General features: G+C 38.6%; 2 protein-coding genes across 2 annotated transcripts in view; one reads left to right on the top strand and one right to left on the bottom strand.

Moving 5' to 3' along the window:
• fbxl5 (F-box and leucine-rich repeat protein 5) lies at positions 1-18,439 on the top strand. Its single transcript, NM_001301328.4, is given in 11 exon segments — positions 1-119; positions 2,053-2,268; positions 3,159-3,254; positions 3,446-3,647; positions 7,124-7,300; positions 9,876-10,001; positions 10,207-10,355; positions 10,671-10,753; positions 11,593-12,273; positions 14,172-14,320; positions 16,971-18,439. Coding segments are annotated over 11 exon segments (2,040 nt in total). The 5' UTR covers positions 1-35; the 3' UTR covers positions 17,048-18,439.
• Positions 17,086-20,983, bottom strand: part of ftr92 (finTRIM family, member 92) — a 17,174-nt gene continuing 13,276 nt past the window's right edge. Inside the window, 2 exon segments of the mRNA XM_087307944.1 lie at positions 17,086-19,642; positions 19,794-20,636. Coding sequence (XP_087164070.1) covers positions 20,339-20,636 — 298 coding nt within the window. The 3' untranslated portion in view covers positions 17,086-19,642; positions 19,794-20,338.

The following is a 20,983-nucleotide window of genomic DNA, read 5'->3' on the forward strand; positions in this document are numbered from 1 at the left end:
GTTCAGTCCGCGGCAGTGGAGCTGATGGAGGCGCGATGGCTCCTTTTCCCGATGAGGTGGATGTTTTCACGGGCCCTCACTGGCGCATGAAGCAGCTGGTGGGTCTTTACAGCGAAAAGGTTCGTCTTTTACCCATTTTACATCGCATTTCACACTTAATCTGCTTTTTAACATCCCCGGAGCTGTGTTTACGCAGAGCTAATGCTAGCCGCACTGCTAACAGACAGCGATCAGAGTTTAATGTCAACGTCTGACAATCATCTGATCTCAGATCAGCGCATCTGTCATCATTTCTGCATATTATACGTGTAATTATGATTATATTAACTCATTGTGATCCGTGTTAGTTAATGTAAACATATTATAAGAGGTTAATGTGCACGTCTGACCTCAGATCTGTGGCGAAACAAACTGCTAGCATTGTGTGTGAGGATGATTTGAAGCACACGCTGATCTCAGACCTGTACTACACTTCATTTCTGCGCAATAATGATAATATAAACACGCAAATAGGTGCAGATAGGATCATGTTGTTGACATAACTAGTTCTGTTTATTCAGATTGGGGTTTGTCAGTGTGTCTGATCTGTAATCAGATGATTTCTGCATTAATTGCTCTTTAAATGTGTGTCAGATGGATGTGTTCGAGGGTCAGTTCACCATAAAATGACCATTTACTCTGTTTACTCTCCCTCAAGAGGTTTTTAAACCTTTATGGGTTTCTTTCATCTGTTAAAGCTCTAAAGTAGATAACGTTATTTGGAAGAATGTTGTAAACCTGTAACCACCTGACTATATTGTATAGTAGGAAAAGTGAATACCATGGAAGTCAATGGTTACAGGTTCTTCAAAATATCTTCTTTTGTTCAACTGAAGAAACAAGGTTTGGAGCAGGTAAATGATGTCAGAATGAGCGTGTCTGATAGTGGAGGTGTTGTGAGGTCACACAGATGATTATGAATGCGTGATTCAGTCTGATTTTACAGGGTGTGGAGGAGGATCTCTGTGTGTGTGTGTGTGTGTGTGTGTGTGAGAGAGAGAGAGAAATAGAAAGAGTGTAATTGTTTGTATGAGAATCTGTGTATATGTGTGTGTAAGCACATATCAGAGGAGTGTGTGTGTGTGTGTGTGTGTGTGTGAAATTGTATGAGAATCTATGTGTGTGTGAAATAAAGTGTGTATGATTGTGTGAGAGAGAGAGAAATAATGTGTGATTGTGTAAGCGCATGTATCAGAGGAGTGTGTGTGTGTGTGTGATTGAATAAGAATCTATGTGTGTGTGATTCTGTGTGTGTGTGTAATAAAGAGAATGTGCGCGCGTGTGTGTTTTGCTTTGTTAGTGTGTGAGTGTTTCTGTGTGAGAGTGTGTTGACTGTGTCTGTGTGTGTAAGGAAAAGATGTGTCAGTGTTTGTTGTGTCAGTCTGTGTGTTTGAGAAAAAAAGTGTATGTCAGAGTGTGTGTGTGTGTGTGTCTCTGTGTATTTTACTGTGTCAGTGTGAGTTTCTGTGTGAGGACAAAATTTGTTTGTGTGTTTGTTGTCTGTGTGAGGACAAGGTGTGTGTTTGTGTGTGTGTGTTTGAGAAAAGTGTGTAAAAAAGTGTATGCATGTTTGCTGTGTCAGTGTGTGTGTGTATATGAGAAAAGTATGTGTTTCTGTGTGTGTGTGTGTGTGTGTGTCCCTTCAGCTGCTGTGCTGATTGCAAGTGAACTACTTTAACACACGGCACACACACAGTTTTTATTACAGGGGTGTGTGTGTGTGTGTGTGTGTGTGTGTGTGTGTGTGTGTGTGTGTGTGTGTGAGAGAGAGAGCTTTACTGAACTGCTGAGACCGCTGAGTAGTAGTACACACACACACGCACACACACACACACACACGCACACACACACACACACGCGCATCTGTTTTGTGGAGTTTGTGCTGTCACACTTGTACATTATGTCAACATTATCAGTAAGGTCTGAAGTGTTTAGTGTGTGTATTAGCTGCAGTCATCATTTCTCCTGTGTGTGTGTGTGTGTGTGTGTGTGTGTGTGTGTGTGTGTTTGCAGCTGTCCAACACAAACTTCTCCAACAACAGGGACTTCCGGTCGTTCCTGCAGTCGCTGCTGGACACTTTCACTGAGTTCAAGAAGCACGAGCAGATCGAGAACGAGTGCATCATGGAGCTGCTGCAGGAGCGCAGCCACACCGTCTACCACGTCCACGCAGACAACAAGCTGAGCGACATGCTCACACTCTTCCAGAAGGGGCTGCGCAGCGTCACGGTCAGTCTGCCTGCCTGTGTGTGTGTGTGTGTGTGTGTGTGTGTGTGTGTGTCAGAGTGAGAGTGTGTTTCTGTGTGTGAGAAAGAGAGAGAGAGTGAGAGAGAGTGTGTTTTGTTTGTTTGTTTGTTTGTTTGTTTGTTTGTGTGTGTGTTTGTGTGTGTGTGTTCATCAGTATGATTTTGTATGTGCGTACGCACAGGCTTCTTTGCATCAGAGTGTATATTTGCGCACGTGTGTGTGTGTGTGTGTGTGTGTGTGTGTGTCCGTCTGTCCGTCTGTCTGTCTGTGTGTGCGTTCATCAGAGTGTGTATGTGTGCATGTGCATGCTTCTTTGCATCAGTGTTTTTGCGCGCCCTTGTGTGTGTGTGTGTGTGTGTGTCTGTGTCTGTCTGTCTGTGTGCGTTCATCAGTGTGTATGTGCATCAGTGTGTATGTGTGTATGTGCATGCTTTGCATCAGTGTATATGCGCGCGCGTATGTATGTGTGTGTGCGTGTCTGCACATCACTGTTTTTGCATGTAAGAGTGTGCATGTGTGTGCGTGCGCATGGGTGTTTGCCTCTGAGTTTTTTATGTGTGTGTTGGAGTGTGTGTGTGTGTGCATTTCAGAATGTGTGTTCCCCTTAGAGTGTGTGTGTGCGCATGCGCATCCAGTGTGTGTGTGTGTGTGTGTGTGTGTGTGTGTGTGTGTGTGTGTGTGTGTTTTGTCGAAGTGTGTGTGGTTGTCAAGCTGTCACTTCTCTGTTTCATTGACTAAAGAAGTAAGATGAACTGAGGCTGGGCTGCCTTCATCAATGATTCACTGACTCAAATGATTCAGATTTACTCAGCAAGTGAACGACTCCCTGATTGATTTGTTTGTTTGTTTGTTTGTTTGTTTGTTGTGTTCAGAGCGAGTTCGAGCAGCTGAATTACGCGCAGCAGCTGAAGGAGCGACTGGAGGCTTTCACACAGGACTTCATTCCTCACATGAAGGAGGAAGAGGAGGTCAGACTCACCAATGCTGAACAGTGTTCTCTGCTGCTGTAGATGAGTGTAGATCAGCAGTTCATCAGCTCCACCTCACCTCACACTTACCCAGTTAGACTGAACCTGCAGTTTATGATATGAGCATGCATATGTGTGTGTTTGGATATATGTGCGTGTGTGTGTGTATATTCACGTGTGTGTGTGTGTAGGTGTATCAGCCGATGCTGATGGAGTATTTCTCCTATGAGGAGCTGAAGGCCATCAAGCAGCAGGTGATGCTCCAGCACTGCAGCTCTCAGTGTCAGTCCAGCTGCTCAGACACACACACACTGCTGAAGGGCCTCAGTCTGTGGAGCCACGCCGAGCTGCAGAAGGCCTTCAAATACTCCGACCATGAGAAGACTGGAGACGGTGAACACACACACACACACACACACACATACAGCAGCACACTGTCTGAATCTGCCCGGGATGCCACAATACTCAATGTAATACTCAACCTATAATTACGACCTCCACTGTTCAACACATGATTTAGGTTTGTTTAGATTTTGTTTAGGTCCCCTATCCGCAACACCCTTAATGCTTTTCTGCTTTGCGATCAACCCGTGCTTTAATTGTTAACCAGATTAGTAAAAGGGTCATGAAACCCCCTCGTTTCAGCAGGGTGTTTTCACACCTGTACTTTGGAAAAAGCCTGAAAAGTGGGCGTGTCCAGCTCTGTTTAGGGGGGAGTGTCGGAGGAACTAAAAGGGGATGGTGTGGGAGTGTCTATTTGGGCGCGCTGAGTTTCAGAATCAAAACACACACACACACACACAGGAGAAAGTGACTGTGTTTACATGGACATCTGTAGTCAAATTATTTGCCAAATGATTAAATGGTGGACTTTAACTGCAGTTTGGCTCTTTGATTCAGGGAATTCATTCATGCCCCTCACGACAAACCAGATATTTGATTGGAGGAGCTGCTCTAAGCGTGTATTTTTCATGCAATGTTTGATACCGCACGGCGAATGAGAGAGAAAAACCCTCAGCATTTCCCGGAAACTTAGATGCACACGGCAGGTAGCGTCAGAAAGCCGCGTGTGTTATTCCGGTCACTAAATGCGGTAAAAACCCTACACGAGGGTAAAGTTTGGTTGTTGTTCTAACATGTTTACACTCGGTGCAATAGTTAACTTAGTTCGATACGAACAAACTGAATAAACAAAGAGCACTGGTCGCTCACTTACCAAATCTGTAGAGACAGAACAATCACCAGCAACTAGAGCCGCGTCTTTATTAAGAGGAGACGAGCAGCGAATCCGGATCTCAGCGTTTGCAGATGAGAACAGCTCTCAGGTAAACAATAATCCTCCTTAGACACGTAAGTTATTGTTGTCGCGCGTCGCGTACACTGTTAATCCACACGTGACTCCAGCTGAGCTCTCACAGAGAGAAAATGAAAACAAAACTTCACTGCAGCAAACTATAAAAGCAACACTTCACGCTTGTTTCGCCAACACAACGTGGCGTCTCTGCCGTCTAAACACTGTGACAGTAATGAATATTAATGAAGTTGCACAATAGAGCACGCTGATTGGTTTGAACCAAGCTTTACTCATGCATTAATGCAGCACACTGTAAGACGTAATAAGACACACTCTGGCACAGACGTCCAGTCTGCACGCTGGAATACACGCTATTATCTCATGACCGTGACGCAGCTTCAACAATTAGTTTCTAACCGGAAGTACGAATTTGCTTGAAATAACGCAAAAACAACCAATTTACACTTTTTAGTGAAATATAGGTGTCCTAATAGTGTTTTTAGCAGTGTGAGACACATATAGCACTGTCAACAGCTCAACACATGTGTTCTGGTGTTTCGTGACCCTTTAAAGGGTCATGAAACCCCTCGTTTCAGCAGGGTGTTTTCACACCTCTACTTTAGAAAAAGCCAGAAAAGGCGTGTCCAGCTCTGTTTAGGGGGAGTGTCGGAGGAGCAAAACAGGGATGGTGTGGTGTATTGAACCATGGAGGTTGTACCGAATGATTCAATATTATATTGACAATCGTGGCCTCCCTAATGTGTACAGTATTAGACTTTACATTTAGCGGACATGTGCGCTGAACACACACTGAATTAATGCAACGCATTAGGATTTGGGCAGCTTCTCCGAAAACACTCGACTGACCTCGGCTGATAGATCAACATTCACCACGTCATGATGGCTCTCATCTGTGCCATTATTTGTAACTTTAGGTGTGATTTGTAAACCGGTGTACTTTTCACTCTTCAGCTGTTTGCATTTCCCGAGGTCATATAAGCTCCCTGTCATCTGACAGCGGAAAGCCTTGAGTGATTGACAGCTGATATTAACCAATATAGCGGCAGGGAAGAGCGTTTCAGCACGTTTTTAGAAAGAAATCTAAACATGTCGCACTACAACTATTATATGCTGTCACACAAATGCTCCCAAATATATTATGAAGTCGCACAGATTAAATTTGGGACGCATATGCGTATAAAAATATAAATAATATAATAATAAAATAATGATTTTTTTATTGCTTTAATAAACATACACTCATCATCTAAATTCTCAAAAGCATCTTCGTTCTGTAATAATTAGGGGTGTAACGATACACTCAGCTCACGATACGATGTGTATCACGATGTTTGGAATAAAAATTGAAAATTAAACTGAAATGCAAATTTTACCAAGTAAACTATTTTTTATGTATTTCTTTTGTTTCAACTTGTTAAACTGAACCTTCTTAAAGAAAATAAATGAAACAGGCCTGTCTCTGGAAAATAAAACAATTTAAAAACTTCTTAAAAATATTATTGAAATGACAGAGACAAAACTAAGGAACAATTTAAGTAAAGGTGCAAAAAATAAGCTTTCTATTCAATTTAATTTAACAGTAAGAGCTTAAGGCTTTGGCTTGGTCATCCACATTTCCAGGTATTTAATTCATATTTAATTAAATTCATTTAGAGATATCTCTAATTACAATTGTGACTAGTCAAAACTCATTTAGAGATATCTGCAAATATTTTTCAATGGAAGTCAATGGAGGAATATGACTAGTCATAATATATTTGCAGATATCTCCAATCTGATTTTGTACTAGTACAATTGTAATTGCAGATATCTCTAATTGTCATTCTGACTAGTCGAATTATAATTATGACCAGTCAAAATATAACTAGAGATATCTCTAAATATATTTATGGAAAGTCAGAACAAATGTTTAAATGCTAAAACGGCTTGCCATACGCGCGCGTCTATCATCCGCCCTCTGTAGTAACAGCTCACGGTCAGCTCACGTCATGTGTGATTTTGCGGCGGGAATATTATATGAAGACAGAATGATATTTTAGGGTGAATTGTACCTTATAAATACAGTATGTGACTCTTTCAACACCATAAGGAGGTATCCCTGTCGCTGTGCAAAGTATGTAAATCACTGTGAAGACTTTAAAACTTAGGATGTTTGACCCAGTATGCGTGTCAAAAAGCGGACGAGTCTAAAGCAATGACTGTACAACCGAAATGTTGCCAGACGTCTGATTTTGAGAGGATGGGCCATCCTCTATTTCAGCTCCACTCATCTTGGTCTGCTAACTTGCGACAGCAGGTTGAACGCAGCTCACGTGCAAACAGCTCAACTAATAAGAGAAAACGGACGACATATCGTAATCAAATCGTCATAACGCCACGATGAAAATTGTGACATTTTTGCATCGCAATAAATCGTACAACGATATATCGTTACACCCCTAGTAATAATGTTTTAATGTCCAATAATTTTTTCAACATGCAATAATTTCATATTCTGTGTGAGGTGACTTTGTTTTGTGTGTGTGTGTGTGTGTGTGTGTGTGTGTGTCCTCAGAGCGTGTGTTGGAGCGTGTGTCGGTGTCGTCTCTCCCGCAGGAGCTGCTTCTGCGTATCTTCAGGTTTCTGGGTCCGCAGGATCTGTGCCGCTGTGCTCAGGTGTGCAGCGTCTGGACTCAGGTGACCAGAACCGGCTCTTTGTGGAGGCACCTGTACCCGGTGCGCTGGGCCAGAGGTGCGTCTGCTGCACACTACACACTTCTGATGCGAAATCAACATTTGTCAGCTGTTATCAGTGTGTCCAGTCATATTGTGGTGCTTTAAACACAATAAGACTCTTTCCGAATCCCAGTTGTTTTGAGACCCACCGCCACCTGACGAAGGAGTGTGTTTTTCCCCTATTCACTGATATTGACCGACAGGACCATATTAACATGTCTTCATAGTAACGCATGTAAACGTCCACAGAGCAGGATTTGTAAAGAAACTGGGCTGAAAAGATGTGTTCAGCTCTCTGTGATCAGCTGCAGATCAACTTTCACATGGTTTTAAAATGGTGTATGTTTTAAGAATAATAAAGAAAGGACAGTAAAATCTCTACAAACGAGGAAGCTTTGATCAGACAACATATTGTATAATCAATGATCTGATGTGTATTTAGAGCTGAAGCTTTACACACACATTCTGGAGACACCAAACACTGATCTGTGTAATTGTTCTTAATGAATTAATACATTTAAAATGATATTAAAAAGTACAAATTACTTTGCTCCACACATGTCAACCTCTATTTGGCCACAAGGGGGCGGCAGAGAATAAAAAATACATTAAAGTTGGCATTTATACTTATTTATCCATTAACATGGTGTTTTACAATACTTCTATTATATATATTCCAGTATTTCTGATCTATATTTTGTAAATCAATTTCGAGATGTCTGATGAAGGCATACACATCAAATTTATTTTCTTTTGTAAAACTGCAGAAAATAAGACAGGGCAGCAAACTTCTTCAGTTGTATGATATTTATTGAAAATATTTATTTCCTGCATTTTTATAAATAATGAACTTTATTATATTTGAATATTGGAGTGTTGAGTAATTCAACTATTTTTAGATTAGGTTAGATTTTTTTTTAATGTTTTACAGATAATCAGTGGTGTGTGTGTGTGTGTGTGTGTGTGTGTGTGTGTGTGTGTGTGTGTGTGTGTGTGTGTGTGTGTGTGTGTGTGTGTGTGTTTATATTCTGTTGAACTCATTTTCTTTATTTAGTATCTTTTTCAAATAGGTTATATTAAAGTTTGCAATAAATGCAACGTTTTCAAACATTTTACATATATGCTTTTATATATTTATTATTTAATAAATAACATATAGTCACATATATATTTGCATATATGCCATAATCAGACATCTCAGAATTGATTTCCAACACATAGTAAAAGTAATCTAAATGTAGTGTGATTATGTTGCCATAAGGCAGTCTGACTACTTTTGGATTACATTTAGATTATATTTAGTAACTTTTTCATATGGATTATTTTCAAGTTTTCAATAATGCAATTTCCAAGTGTTTAACATGTATGCTTTATGTATTTATAATTTAATAAATAACATATTTACGTATATATTTGCATATAATCAGACATCTCAGAATTGATTTTCAAAATACAGTAAAAGTAATCTAAATGTAATCTAATCGTAGTCTGATTATGTTGCCATAAGGCAATCTGACTACTTTTGGATTACATTGGGATTACTTATATGGCAACGCAATCTGACTATTTCACATTTTAATTACATTTAGATTACTTTATGGCAACCCAATCTGACTACTTTTGGATTACATTTAGATTACTTTTAAGACAACACAATCTCAGTATTTTTGGATTACATTTAGATTACTTTTATGGCAACTTAATCTGAATACTTTTGGATTACATTAAGATTATTTTTAAGACAACGCAATCTCTTTATTTTTTGAGTACATTTAGATTACTGTTATAACAACGTCATTTGACTACTTTTGGATTACATTTAGATTACTTTTAAGGCAACGCGATCTGACTACTTTTGAATTACATTTACATTATCTTTAGTAACTTTTTCATATAGATTATTTTAAAGTTTTCAATAAATGCAATTTCCAAACATTTAACATGTATGCTAATAAATTTATGTAATATATTTATGTAATAAATTTATGTAATAAATTTACATATATATTTGCATATATGACTTAATCAGACATCTCAGAATTGATTTACAACATATAGATACAAAAATATTGTAAAATTACTCTTTAATAGATACATAGAAAAACAATGTCAGCTTTAATTTAATGCGTTCTCTGTTGCTCTCTAGTGACCACATGGAGGTTGATAGAAGTTTAAATGACTTTTTGCTTACAGATTATAAAAACAAAGCATTTTTAAAGTAATTTATCCTTTTTAATAATTGTTTTAAAACTTTAACTCATTAAAGACAGTTATTCACTTTTTAATCTTTTAGTTATGCTGCATTATTGAGTTTTATTATAAATTATTTTCAGAATTCTTTATAAAATAAAGACAGCACATGTAGTTCAGTCACTTTGGAATAAAAAAGCAATGTTGGATTTTTAATTTTATTAATGTTGAATGCAGTGTCATGAAAACTGCAGTGTGTTTAATATGATGTTATTAAATTCATAATATGTTGTTTGAGCGGTGTATTTAATATGATTTTGCTGGTGACTATTATTATTGCATGTGTTTAATATTGCTCTGCTGGTGATTATTATTACAGTGTACATTACATTGTTCTGCAGGTGAGTATTACAGTGGTCCTCCGGGTGATCTGGATCTGGAGCCGGATGATGATTGGATAAAGAGTCTCCAGGACGATGGAAGAGCCTATCAGGAGTGGGACGAGGATGCAGACGTGGACGAATCAGGTCAGGGTGCGAGATGATAGATAATAGATATATATATGGGCTTGAATAAAATCAGTTTTAATAGTTTTACAGCCATGTTAAGGTCAATATTATTGGCTCCTTCAGCAATATTAGTGTTGGATTGTCTCCTGAACAAACCACTGTTATACAATGACTTGCCTAATTACCCTAATTAACCTAGTTGTTCCTGTGCTTGTGTGTGCAGAGGAGGCGTCTGCAGAGCGCTCCTCCATCAGTGCTCTACAGAGAGAGAAGCTCCTGCTGAACGGGATCATCCAGAAGCTGCTGCCAGCCGTTGGGTCCTCGGTGCGCTCGCTCAGCCTGGCCTACAGCTCCACGCTCTCCAGCAAGATGGTGTGTAAAATTAATATTATGTTGTTGTTTTTATTTTGATTACTATTAACATTATATTATTATTATTATTATTATTATTACTTTGGAACCTTTTCACAAGACTCTTATGACGTGTTTAGCTGTCATCTGCATCTTAAATTCTTGCAAGTTTTAATATTTAGATTATTTTAAATATGTGTATTTATATGCATTCACACATGGATGTATTACACTAGATGGCGCCAGGCAGTCAAAAACAGCAAACAGACTCATGATTCTGTCTGGCTCTGGTTATCAGTCACTCGGCTAATAAAAGTGTGTTATTCCTCTGTGTAGGTGCGGCAGATGCTCAGTCTGTGTCCCAATCTGACCCATCTGGACCTCACGCAGACAGACGTCTCAGACTCGGCCTTCGACAGGTTTGCAGATATTATGATCAACTTTTTGTCAATCATTAACGAGATGCTGTCGAGGGCGTTCATTCATTCATTCATTCATTCCTTCATTCATTCATTCATTCATTTTCTTTTCGGCTTAGTCCCTTTTTTTAATCTGGGGTCGCCACAGGGGAATGAACCGTCAACTTATCCAGCATCTGTTTTATGCAGCGTATGCCCTTCCAGCCTCAACCCATCACTGGGAAACACCCATACACACTCATTCACACACATACACTATGGACAATTTAGTTTACCCAATTCCCCTATAGCGCATGTGTTTGGACTGTGAGAGCATTTATTATTATTATTATTATTATTATTATTGTTATTATATATGTATTATTATATTTACATACTATTATTATTATTATTATTGTTTGGTATTATATTATAGATATTATTATTATTATTATTATTATTATTATTATTATATGTATTATTATATTTACATACTATTATTATTATTATTATTTGGTATTATATTATGGATTATTATTATTTTTATTATGTAATATTATATTTACATACTATTATTATTATTATTATTGTTTGGTATTATATTATGGATTATTATTTTTTTATTATATATTTATTATTATTATATTTACATACTATTATTGTTATTGTTGTTATTATTATTATTATTATTATTATTATATTTACAAACTATTATTGTTATTATATTAAATATTATTAAATATTTATTCTTACTATATTTACATACTATTATTAAAAATAATATTATTGTTATTATATTATGTATTTGTAACTAGTTACTGCATCCACCCACCGCTGTTTGTTTGTTTTTCCTCCTCCAGCTGGTGTGCGTTGGGTGCGTGTGGGACTCTGCAGCATCTGGATCTGTCCGGCTGTGATAAAATCACGGATCGAACCCTGAAGATCCTCTCTGTGGGTTTGGGAGATTCGTCAACACCCAGCCCAGCCCACAAACTCCTGCAAGCTCCGCCTTCTCCAATCAGAATAGAGGAGCCCCGCCTCCAGCCAATGGGGCGCAGCTGTCAGGATCTCATCTTCAAGCGCAGGCCTGGGGGGCGTGGCTCAGGCTGTGGTCCCACCCACATCTGGGTGCTCGATCCAGTCAAATTAGCCGACATCGAGGATGCTGCTGATTGGAGCAGACGAGGAGGCGTGGCCTCACAGGAGATTGGCTGTGGTGGTATTTCAGAAGCACTGAGTGCCTCGTGCTGCTGTAGGAGGAGCCAGAGGCGAGGCTTTAGGACTGGACTAAGCTCCTCCCCCTGGCAGTATGGCGACGCCCTCTGCGGCCACTCCTCCTGCTGCAGCTCGGATGCAGCAGCGATTCGGACTCAATCAGACCTCCAGGCCACAGGGGGCAGCGCTGAGTTACGGACTAAATGTTGGTTTGAGGGCCAATCCTGCGCCGAGCATCACAACAGAACTGACCAATCAGGAGCTCAGCGTGCGCTTCGGTTCCTCAGCCTATCCGGATGCCATCAGATCACAGACCTCGGCTTAAGGTATGCACAAATAGACATGTAGTCTGCATCCGACATCACATACTTCCATACTATATAGTACGCCAAAACAGTATGCAAGCAAAATAGTGTGTCAGTACTCATCGTATTGTAAAAACAAAGTGCGAGACGTACCAGGATGACCGACTGCTTCCGGCGAGATTCTGAAGTAGAGATCTGCGCGGGACTAAATTTTGAATCCCGCTCCCGCCAGGTTTTAGCCCGAACCCTTATATTTCACGCTTATATTTAGCATTTGTTGTGCCGCTTCCCAACCCGCCCCGTTTTCTACCCGCCGCGCCCGTTCCTGCAGACAGGGGGAGAACAAAATCGAAAACCACCCTGCTATACAGAGTCCAAACAGCCAATAACAAGCTGTTTTTAAAAACATGCACACACATAAGCACCGAGCAAGTGACACACACACAGACAGCGTCACGCTTTTTCTTTCATTCACACACACACACACACACACACACACACACACACACACACATACACACACACACACACACAGCACAAAGCTCCCTCTCTCATTCGCACACACACATAGACAGCAACAAACAAGCATCACGCTGTCTCATTCACACACATGCATACGCATGCTGGCTCGCTCGGGAGTCGCCCGCTCCCGTCTAAAATTAAACCAGTTACTGACCGCTCCCGCACTTTATTCAGAAATGTATTCCCGCGCCGCTCGAAATCTGGTCGGGTACCGCGGCTCCCACGGTACGGCCACGGGAATGCAGACCTCTATTCTGAAGTAAGCATACAATTAATTCTGCCGTCCCGTAATGCAGCGTATCAGTCGGGTAGTAAATTAAAAAATAGTACCTACTCCATATTTTTCAATACTTTTTTTGAATACTTCAGATAAATGTTAAGAAATTAAATGTTAAGGATTTTTTCCAGAACTGATTCTCTTCACTTGTTGATTTTGGTTCATTCATTCATTTTTTTCGGCTTAGCCCCTTTATTAATTCGAGGTCTCAGCGGATCAGCGGATGCCCTTCCAGCTGCAACCCATCTCTGGGAAAGATTTTGATTATGTTTAGTAATTAAATGTAAATGATTAAATGTTATTTTAGGATCATTGAGGTACTGTTGAATTGTAAAATATTTTGAATAGTTTGAGTTTGTATGTAATAATTACTTTAATGTATTCTTCGTGTTTTATAAACATGTCTATGGCTTAATTTAGCAAAAAATATTGAGTTTTGCACATTTAATTTCAATTGTTGTAACATTGTTTTGTTATGGGAATGTAGTTTTTTATGAGGAATTGATTTATTTTTTAATGCAAAAGGCTTAATTTCGAAATAATTTTATGTAACATTTGTTTTACTATATAATATTATAGATATTTTATTAAAATAATATATAATAATATAATATATAAGAAATATTCAGCTAATAGTATTAATAGTAATATATTTGCTTATTTACTATATTTCTGCATTATTATTATTATTATTATACTATGTATAATTTAATATATATGTACTTAAAGGTATATTAATATTTTTTATTTCCAATAATAATAATAATAATAATTATTATTATTATAATAAATCATAACAATTTTCTTAAAAAATAGTGTCTTATATCTTTTAGGTTGGCTGTAATATAAAAAAGTTGAGCTGCATGTAAAAACTATCATTTATTTTTATTTAGTCAACAGGAATTTTCATATTAGTTAATGAATTAGAAAAATATTTTAGTGAACAAAAACAATATTTGACAATAAACAGTTAATGCTTAATAAGATAAAAAAAAAAAATAAATATATATATATATAGTTTGTTTTTTTAGCCTGTAGTTTGTTGTAGTAAGGATGACCATCGATGAGTTAGATATACATTTTCCTGCTCTTGTTATGTAGAGGTGTGTGTGTGTTTCAGGTGTGTGTGTCTGCGTGGCGGTCTCCCTCTCCTGGAGCACCTCAATCTGTCCGGCTGTCCGCTGATCACGGGGGCGGGGCTTCAGGAGGTGGTGTCTGCTAGCCCCGCCCTCAACATTGAACACTTTTACTACTGCGACAACATTAACGGTAACACACACACACTCACTGTTAAAGTACACATGAACAATTTATCTGTCCAGGGGTCTGTTCTTCATACGTGGATTACTCCGTTAGCTGGATTTGGATATTGACGATATGACATGATCCAGGATCGATTAGTTCTTCAAAACTCATCTAAGAGTTGTCATAGCAACAGTTCTGGTAGCTCAAACCTGGTCGGGAGCAGCAGCTCGTTCATGTAAACAGGATTAGATTGTGTCAGTTCAAGCAAAGATAGTACTGAGAGTATGTACCAAATGCTGATAATTTCCTGCAGTAGTTACATACACTTGGAAATTTATTTTTACTAGTATGTATATATATATATATATATAAAGTTAAAATATAAATATTAATAAAACTTATGCAATCTGCACTCTGAAAAAAAGTAAAAGACTGCCACCTGCTGGTTCAAATTCTGAAGTAGAGAAAATTTATCGGTATGAACTTTTTAGATACAAACGCGTTCATGCACAATATTCAACTTTTTTTAAAAGGATAATGATTCATGCAGTCATGCACGTGTTTTTACCGCTAATATACCAGTGATTCGATGCTTCGCAAAAGTTGCTGACACCTTTACCGATATAAAATGCTTTTTTGATGCAAAATAAATTTCTACAGTTATTCCTTACGCCTATTAAAACAACCTGAGTAGGCCTAGGCTACTATAATAAAGAAAATCTTCTCTAAATGTAGAACTAAATTCATTGATTTGCATTGAAATACATGATGAATACTCTTGACACATAATAGTGTAAAGCCTGCAGCTCACAACACACATGGAGAGTTATTGCATGTCATATTTAACAAGCTGTTTTCTGCTAATTTGATGTAATTTTGCTCACATGGATAATTGAATATTAATCAGATGATGTCATTCATGTCATTAGCTGTGTCGTCAGCCAATCGTTGCATTGCTGATCATGATTTTGGGAATCAACAGATCTGTCCTTCACAACACACGCAGATCTCAGATCAGTTCATCCAGACATTTTAATCTGATTTAAGAACTTGTTTGAAGAACCAAATTAGCCAGAGATCAGTTATCAAGATTAACAGATCCAGGATCTGCCAAATCATCTTAGATCATTTAAGCAAGCTATGAAGAACAGACCTCTGGTCATTAAGAACAGAAATAATAGCTTGCCCTTGTAATCTTTAACTGAAATCTGAGAATGCACCTCCTGTTGGTTTTCAGTTCAATTCTCAGATTAGGTCTGTCTGAGGTATTGGGTGTGGCTAACATACATAACCACACCCCTCCAGCGGTCAGTTTTGACATCGCTATGACAACAGACAGAAATATTGAGGCAGAGTCTGTTAGGTTGTAATAACCCTCCTGAAACCTTCTCACACATGCATTGTGTGTGAAAACGTAACATTCAGTCGTGCATTTAGGTATTGTTTGTTTGTCTGGTGTGAGTTTTCTACACACAATAGGATTGGACTGATTAAGAATCATGGCACTGACTATTCTACTCAGCCAATCACTGGACTAGAACATTTATAACTCATTTAGAGTGGAGATATCAGACATTTTGGGGCAGGGATATCAGTAATTTAGGGTGGGGCTATCAGTCCTTTAGGGCGGGGCTATCAGTCCATTCGGGTGGGGCTATCAGTCATTTAGGGCAGCGATATCAGTCCTTTAGGGCGGGACTATCAGCCTTTAGGGCAGGGCTATCAGTCTTTTAGGGCGGGGCTATCAGTCCTTTAGGGCAGGGATATCAGTCTTTTAGGGCGGGGCTATAAGTCCTTTAGGGTGGGGCTATGAGTCATTTAGGGCAGGGATATCAGTCTTTTAGGGCGGGGCTATCAGTCCTTTAGGGCAGGGATATCAGTCCTTTAGGGCGGGACTATCAGCCTTTAGGGCAGGGATATCATTTCTCTAGGGCAGGGAAATCAGTCCTTTAGGGCGGGACTATCAGCCTTTAGGGCGGGTTTATCATTCTTTTTGGGCAGGGCTATTAGTTTGTTTGGGTGAGGCTATCAGTCATTTAGTGCAGGGATATCAGTCCTTTAGGGCAGGGCTATCAGTCTTTTAGGGCGGGGCTATCAGTCCTTTAGGGCAGGGATATCAGTCTTTTAGGGCGGGGCTATCAGTCCTTTAGGGCAGGGATATCAGTCTTTTAGGGTGGGGCTATCAGTCCTTTAGGGCAGGGATATCAGTTCTCTAGGGCAGGGAAATCAGTCCTTTAGGACGGGACTATCAGCCTTTAGGGCGGGTTTATCATTCTTTTTGGGCAGGGCTATTAGTTTGTTAGGGTGAGGCTATCAGTCATTTAGGGTGGGACTGTCAGTTCATTAGGGTGGAGATTTCAGTCCATTAGGGCAGGGCTATTAGTCTTTTAGGGAAGGGTGATTAGTCCTTTAGGGTGGAGCTATCAGTCTTTAAGGCGGGGCTATTAGTCATTTAGGGAGGGGCTATCAGTCTTTTAGGGCGGGGCTATTAGTCCTTTAGGGCAGAACTATCAGTCCTTTAGGGCGGAGTGATTAGTCCTTTAGGGTAGAGTTTTCAGTCTTTTAGGGTGGAGCTTTCAGTCTTTAGGGAGTTGCTATTAGACCAATGGTCCAATTGCTACCCGAAGGGTGAAATCATTCTGAAATGAAATCAGTCATACTTGTGTTCCCGCAGGTCCTCATGCAGACACAGCCAGCGGGTGCCAGAATCTGCAGTGCGGCTTCAGGGTGTGCTGTCGCTCTGGAGAGTGATGCTCCTGTCTGTACATATATCTCTCTCCCTCTCTCTCTCTCTCTCTCTCTCTCTCTCTCTCTCTCTCTCTCTCTCTCTCTCTCTCTCTCTCTCTCTCTCTCTCTCTCTCTCTCTCTCTCTCATCCACATGCACTTTATTCAGGACTCGTTCTGCTTCCCCCAAAGTACAAAACGCTTCATTAAAGTCAGATTGGCCGTTTCTGAGGTATTGTGAAGGAACTAAATGTAAATTTGTAAATAAGTGGAATAACGTCACATGGGGTGAATGATCGCTCTGATTGGACAGATTGAGAACTTCAAAATGTCGCTTCAACTTTTCTTCTTGTTTTTGTTGTTGATTTGTTTTAGTGCTGTCAAAAGATTAATCACATCTTAAACAGCAGCTGGTGTTTATATGATACATCTGTGTACTCTGCATATTTATTATTCATAGAGAAATACAAATATAATTAATATGAATATGGATATAATTACTTGTATAAAATGAAAACCTTTTACAATTATTAATTCCTTTAGTTGTATAATATTTGCATATAATTTATACTATATATAATCACACATATACCATGCCTGTTTGCATGCGCACACCCATAATAAATACGCACAGTACACACACGTATATATTATATAAATGCTAAGTTTTATTTCAGATGTGGTTAATCTCGATTGAGTGTTTTGACAGTATTAGTATTGAGTATTTCACGCAGGCATATTGAGCTCATATGATGCCTCTCTTTTCATCTCAAGCTCCATTCTGGGTTTATTAAAGCGACGGGTCACCCCTAAATTAAACATTTTATCTCGGTATTTTCTCACTTGTGAACACTTCCTAACCGGTTTGAGGTTTTATTTTTTGTTAAACAGAAGAGATATTTTGAAGAATGTTGCAAGCCAGTGTCTATTGACTACCACAGTATTTGTTTTCCCACTATGGAAGTCAATGTCCTGCAAACATCTCGAGTTCAGCAATATAAAATGAAACTCATAAATGTTTGGAACCCATCGAGAGTGAGTAAATGTTCATTCGTTTGGGTGAACTGTCTCTTTAAACTCCCCCGCTGTGATTGGTCTGTTCTGGAGGTGAGAGTTTGCGAATAGGAAATCTCTCTAGGTAATCGAATCCGCTTGAGTGTGTCAGTACTGCAGCTCTCCTGGAGAACGGCTGTAATCGTGTTCGTTCAGAGCTTTAACTGATGCGGATGCCAGATGCTCTCTGTGTGATATCTAAACACCTGGCAACCTGCTCTCATCGGCGGTGCGAGTGGGTTTGTGAGCTGTAAAAGTCCTGGGTTTATTATTACACTCATCCTTCATGGTTTTAGATGCTGCATGACCTGTTTTCTTTTGGGTTCAGGAGGTGACCATTAAAAGCATCTTGAGATAACACAGTACACATGTCTGATGACGTCTTTATTGACCGCGCTTCACAAATAATCACTGAAGTGTTACTGGTACAGTTAATTCCATGTATATGTGAAAGTGTTTTGTTTATTAATGAGACCATCATAAAACTGGTGTTTAAAGTCATTTATTATGTTTAAACTAATTATTTATTAGTAGTTTAACAACTTAAAAGCTGCTGTGCTTTACCCGCTTCAGAAATGCTTTTATTATTGTAATTAGTGAAGCTGTTGAATGTCACTTTAAGCTGAATACTGGTGTCTTGAAGGATATCTAGTCTAATATTCTGTGAACATTCAGTGTGATCTGCCCTTTAATAAAAACTATGGTTGTAAATTGGTTGCAGTCAGCAATTTAACATCAGCAATCTGACTATTGAAAACATTGTCATGCAGAGTATGAACATTAAACATCTTTAGTGAAAAATAAAATAAATGTGTAACACAAGTGCAGTACGTAATCGATAACAGGTTTCCTAAAGTGCCACGCTTAGGGTGTTATATATACCATAATTTCTGTTACTGTCATCTCCATTACTGTCATGGCTGTTAGTTTTCAACTCTGTTACTGTCATCTTCGTGTCATCTTTGTTATTTTCAACTTTGAATCCAATACTGTCATCTCCAATACTGTTATCTCCGTCCACGTCATCTCCATTACTGTCATCTCCATTATTTTTCAACTCTGTTACCGTCATCTCCGTTACTGTCATCTGTTATTTTTCAACAATGTTTCTGACATCTCTCTGTCATCCTCGTTATTTTTCAACTCTGTTAGTCATCTCCGTGTCATCTTCGTTATTTTCAACTCCGTTACTGTCCTCTCCGTCAATGTCATCTCCATTACTGTCATTTCCGTTAACATCAACTTCATTAATGTCATCTCTGTTATTTTTCAACTCTGTTTCTGTCATCTTTGTGTCATCTTTGTTATTTTTAACTCATTTACCGTCATTTCCGTCAACGTCATCTCCATTAATGTCATCCCCGTTATTTTTCAACTCGATTCCTGTCATCTCCATTACTGTCATCTTCGTTAACGTCATCTCCATTAATGTCATCCCCGTTATTTTTCAACTCTGTTAGTCATCTCTGTGTCATTTTTGTTACCGTCATTTCCGTTTCTGTCATTTCTGTTATTGTCATCTCCATTAATGTCATCTCTGTTATTTTTCAACAATGTTACTGACATCTCTGTGTTATCTTAGTTATTTCGAACACTGTTACCATCCTCTCCGTTAATGTGATCTTCGTTAATGTCATCCCCATTATTTTTCAACTCTGTTACTGTCATCTCCGTGTCATCTTCATTATTTTTAACTCTGTTACTGTCATCCTCGTTTACGTCCTCTCCATTAATGTCATCCCTGTTATTTTTCCACAATGTTACTGACATCTCTGTCACCTTCGTTATTTTCAACACCATTTCCGTCATCTCCATTACTGACGTCTCCATTATTTTCAACTCCATTACTGTCAGCTCTGTTACTTTCATATTCGTTATTTTCAACTCCGTTTCGTAAACTTTGTTACTGTCGTCTTTGTTATTTTAATATTGGTTTCTGTCAATTCTGTTACCGTCATCTCGATTATTTTTAATAAGGACATTTCAGTGAATTTCTCATTCACTTTTTAAAAACAATAGTATGATGAAAATGCATAACATTGTGTTTTAAACATGAGAGAACTTGAGATCAGCATCTGGATAAGCATCCGCAGTACAAACTGTCAACTCCGTTATAAAAAGTTTAACAATAAGTTAAAGCAGAATTAGTAAGATAATCAACTGTTCACTAACACATTCACACATTTCAGCATTCATTAGCGTTATTAACAGATTCAGGTTACTGTAAGCTCCATATTTCTTGTGTATTTTTAAATCTATTCTGATTATTTTTTGCGGCGACTCGATATCTTCACGGTTCTCTGTCTGTGATTTGCACATGCTTTTTTATTCTTGGGTTTGTCCATTTCTGGTGCACAAAATCTGGCAGTGGATCCCTGAAAGAGACCAAACCCTGGATGCAGAGGCCGAGTAAAGCGTGTGTGGAGTCTGTGCAGGAGGATCATGCAGTCTGAGACGCTGTAGAAACACAGAAAACCCGCACGGGTGTCCAGATAAACCCCGATCCTTCCTGAAGCCGGAACACTGACCTCCGTCTCCACGTTATTGTGCACCACTGCATATCTGGATGTGGAGTACAGCAAGGTTACTACAGATTAGCATTTTAAATTTTTACATTTAATATTTCAGGACGATTTTTACATTTGTGTTTACTTCAATACTCTTTAATTAAAAAGAGTTAGATACTATTTTACGTGTTTTTATTTCAACACTATTTAAATTATTTTTTTTTCATTTCGATGCTATTTTTAAAAGTAGTATATTTCATTTCATTTTTGTTTCATTTTCGCTTAATGCAATTTTTTTGCTATTTTAATTTTATTAAATTTTTACCTTTGTTATTTTGATACGTTTTATTTGGTACTATTTTTAAATGACTTCTATTAAAGACTTCTATTAAATGACTTCTA

This window comes from Danio rerio, chromosome 23 (genome assembly GCF_052040795.2).
Source record: "Danio rerio strain M-AB ecotype USA chromosome 23, GRCz13ab, whole genome shotgun sequence".
Lineage (NCBI taxonomy): Eukaryota > Metazoa > Chordata > Actinopteri > Cypriniformes > Danionidae > Danio > Danio rerio.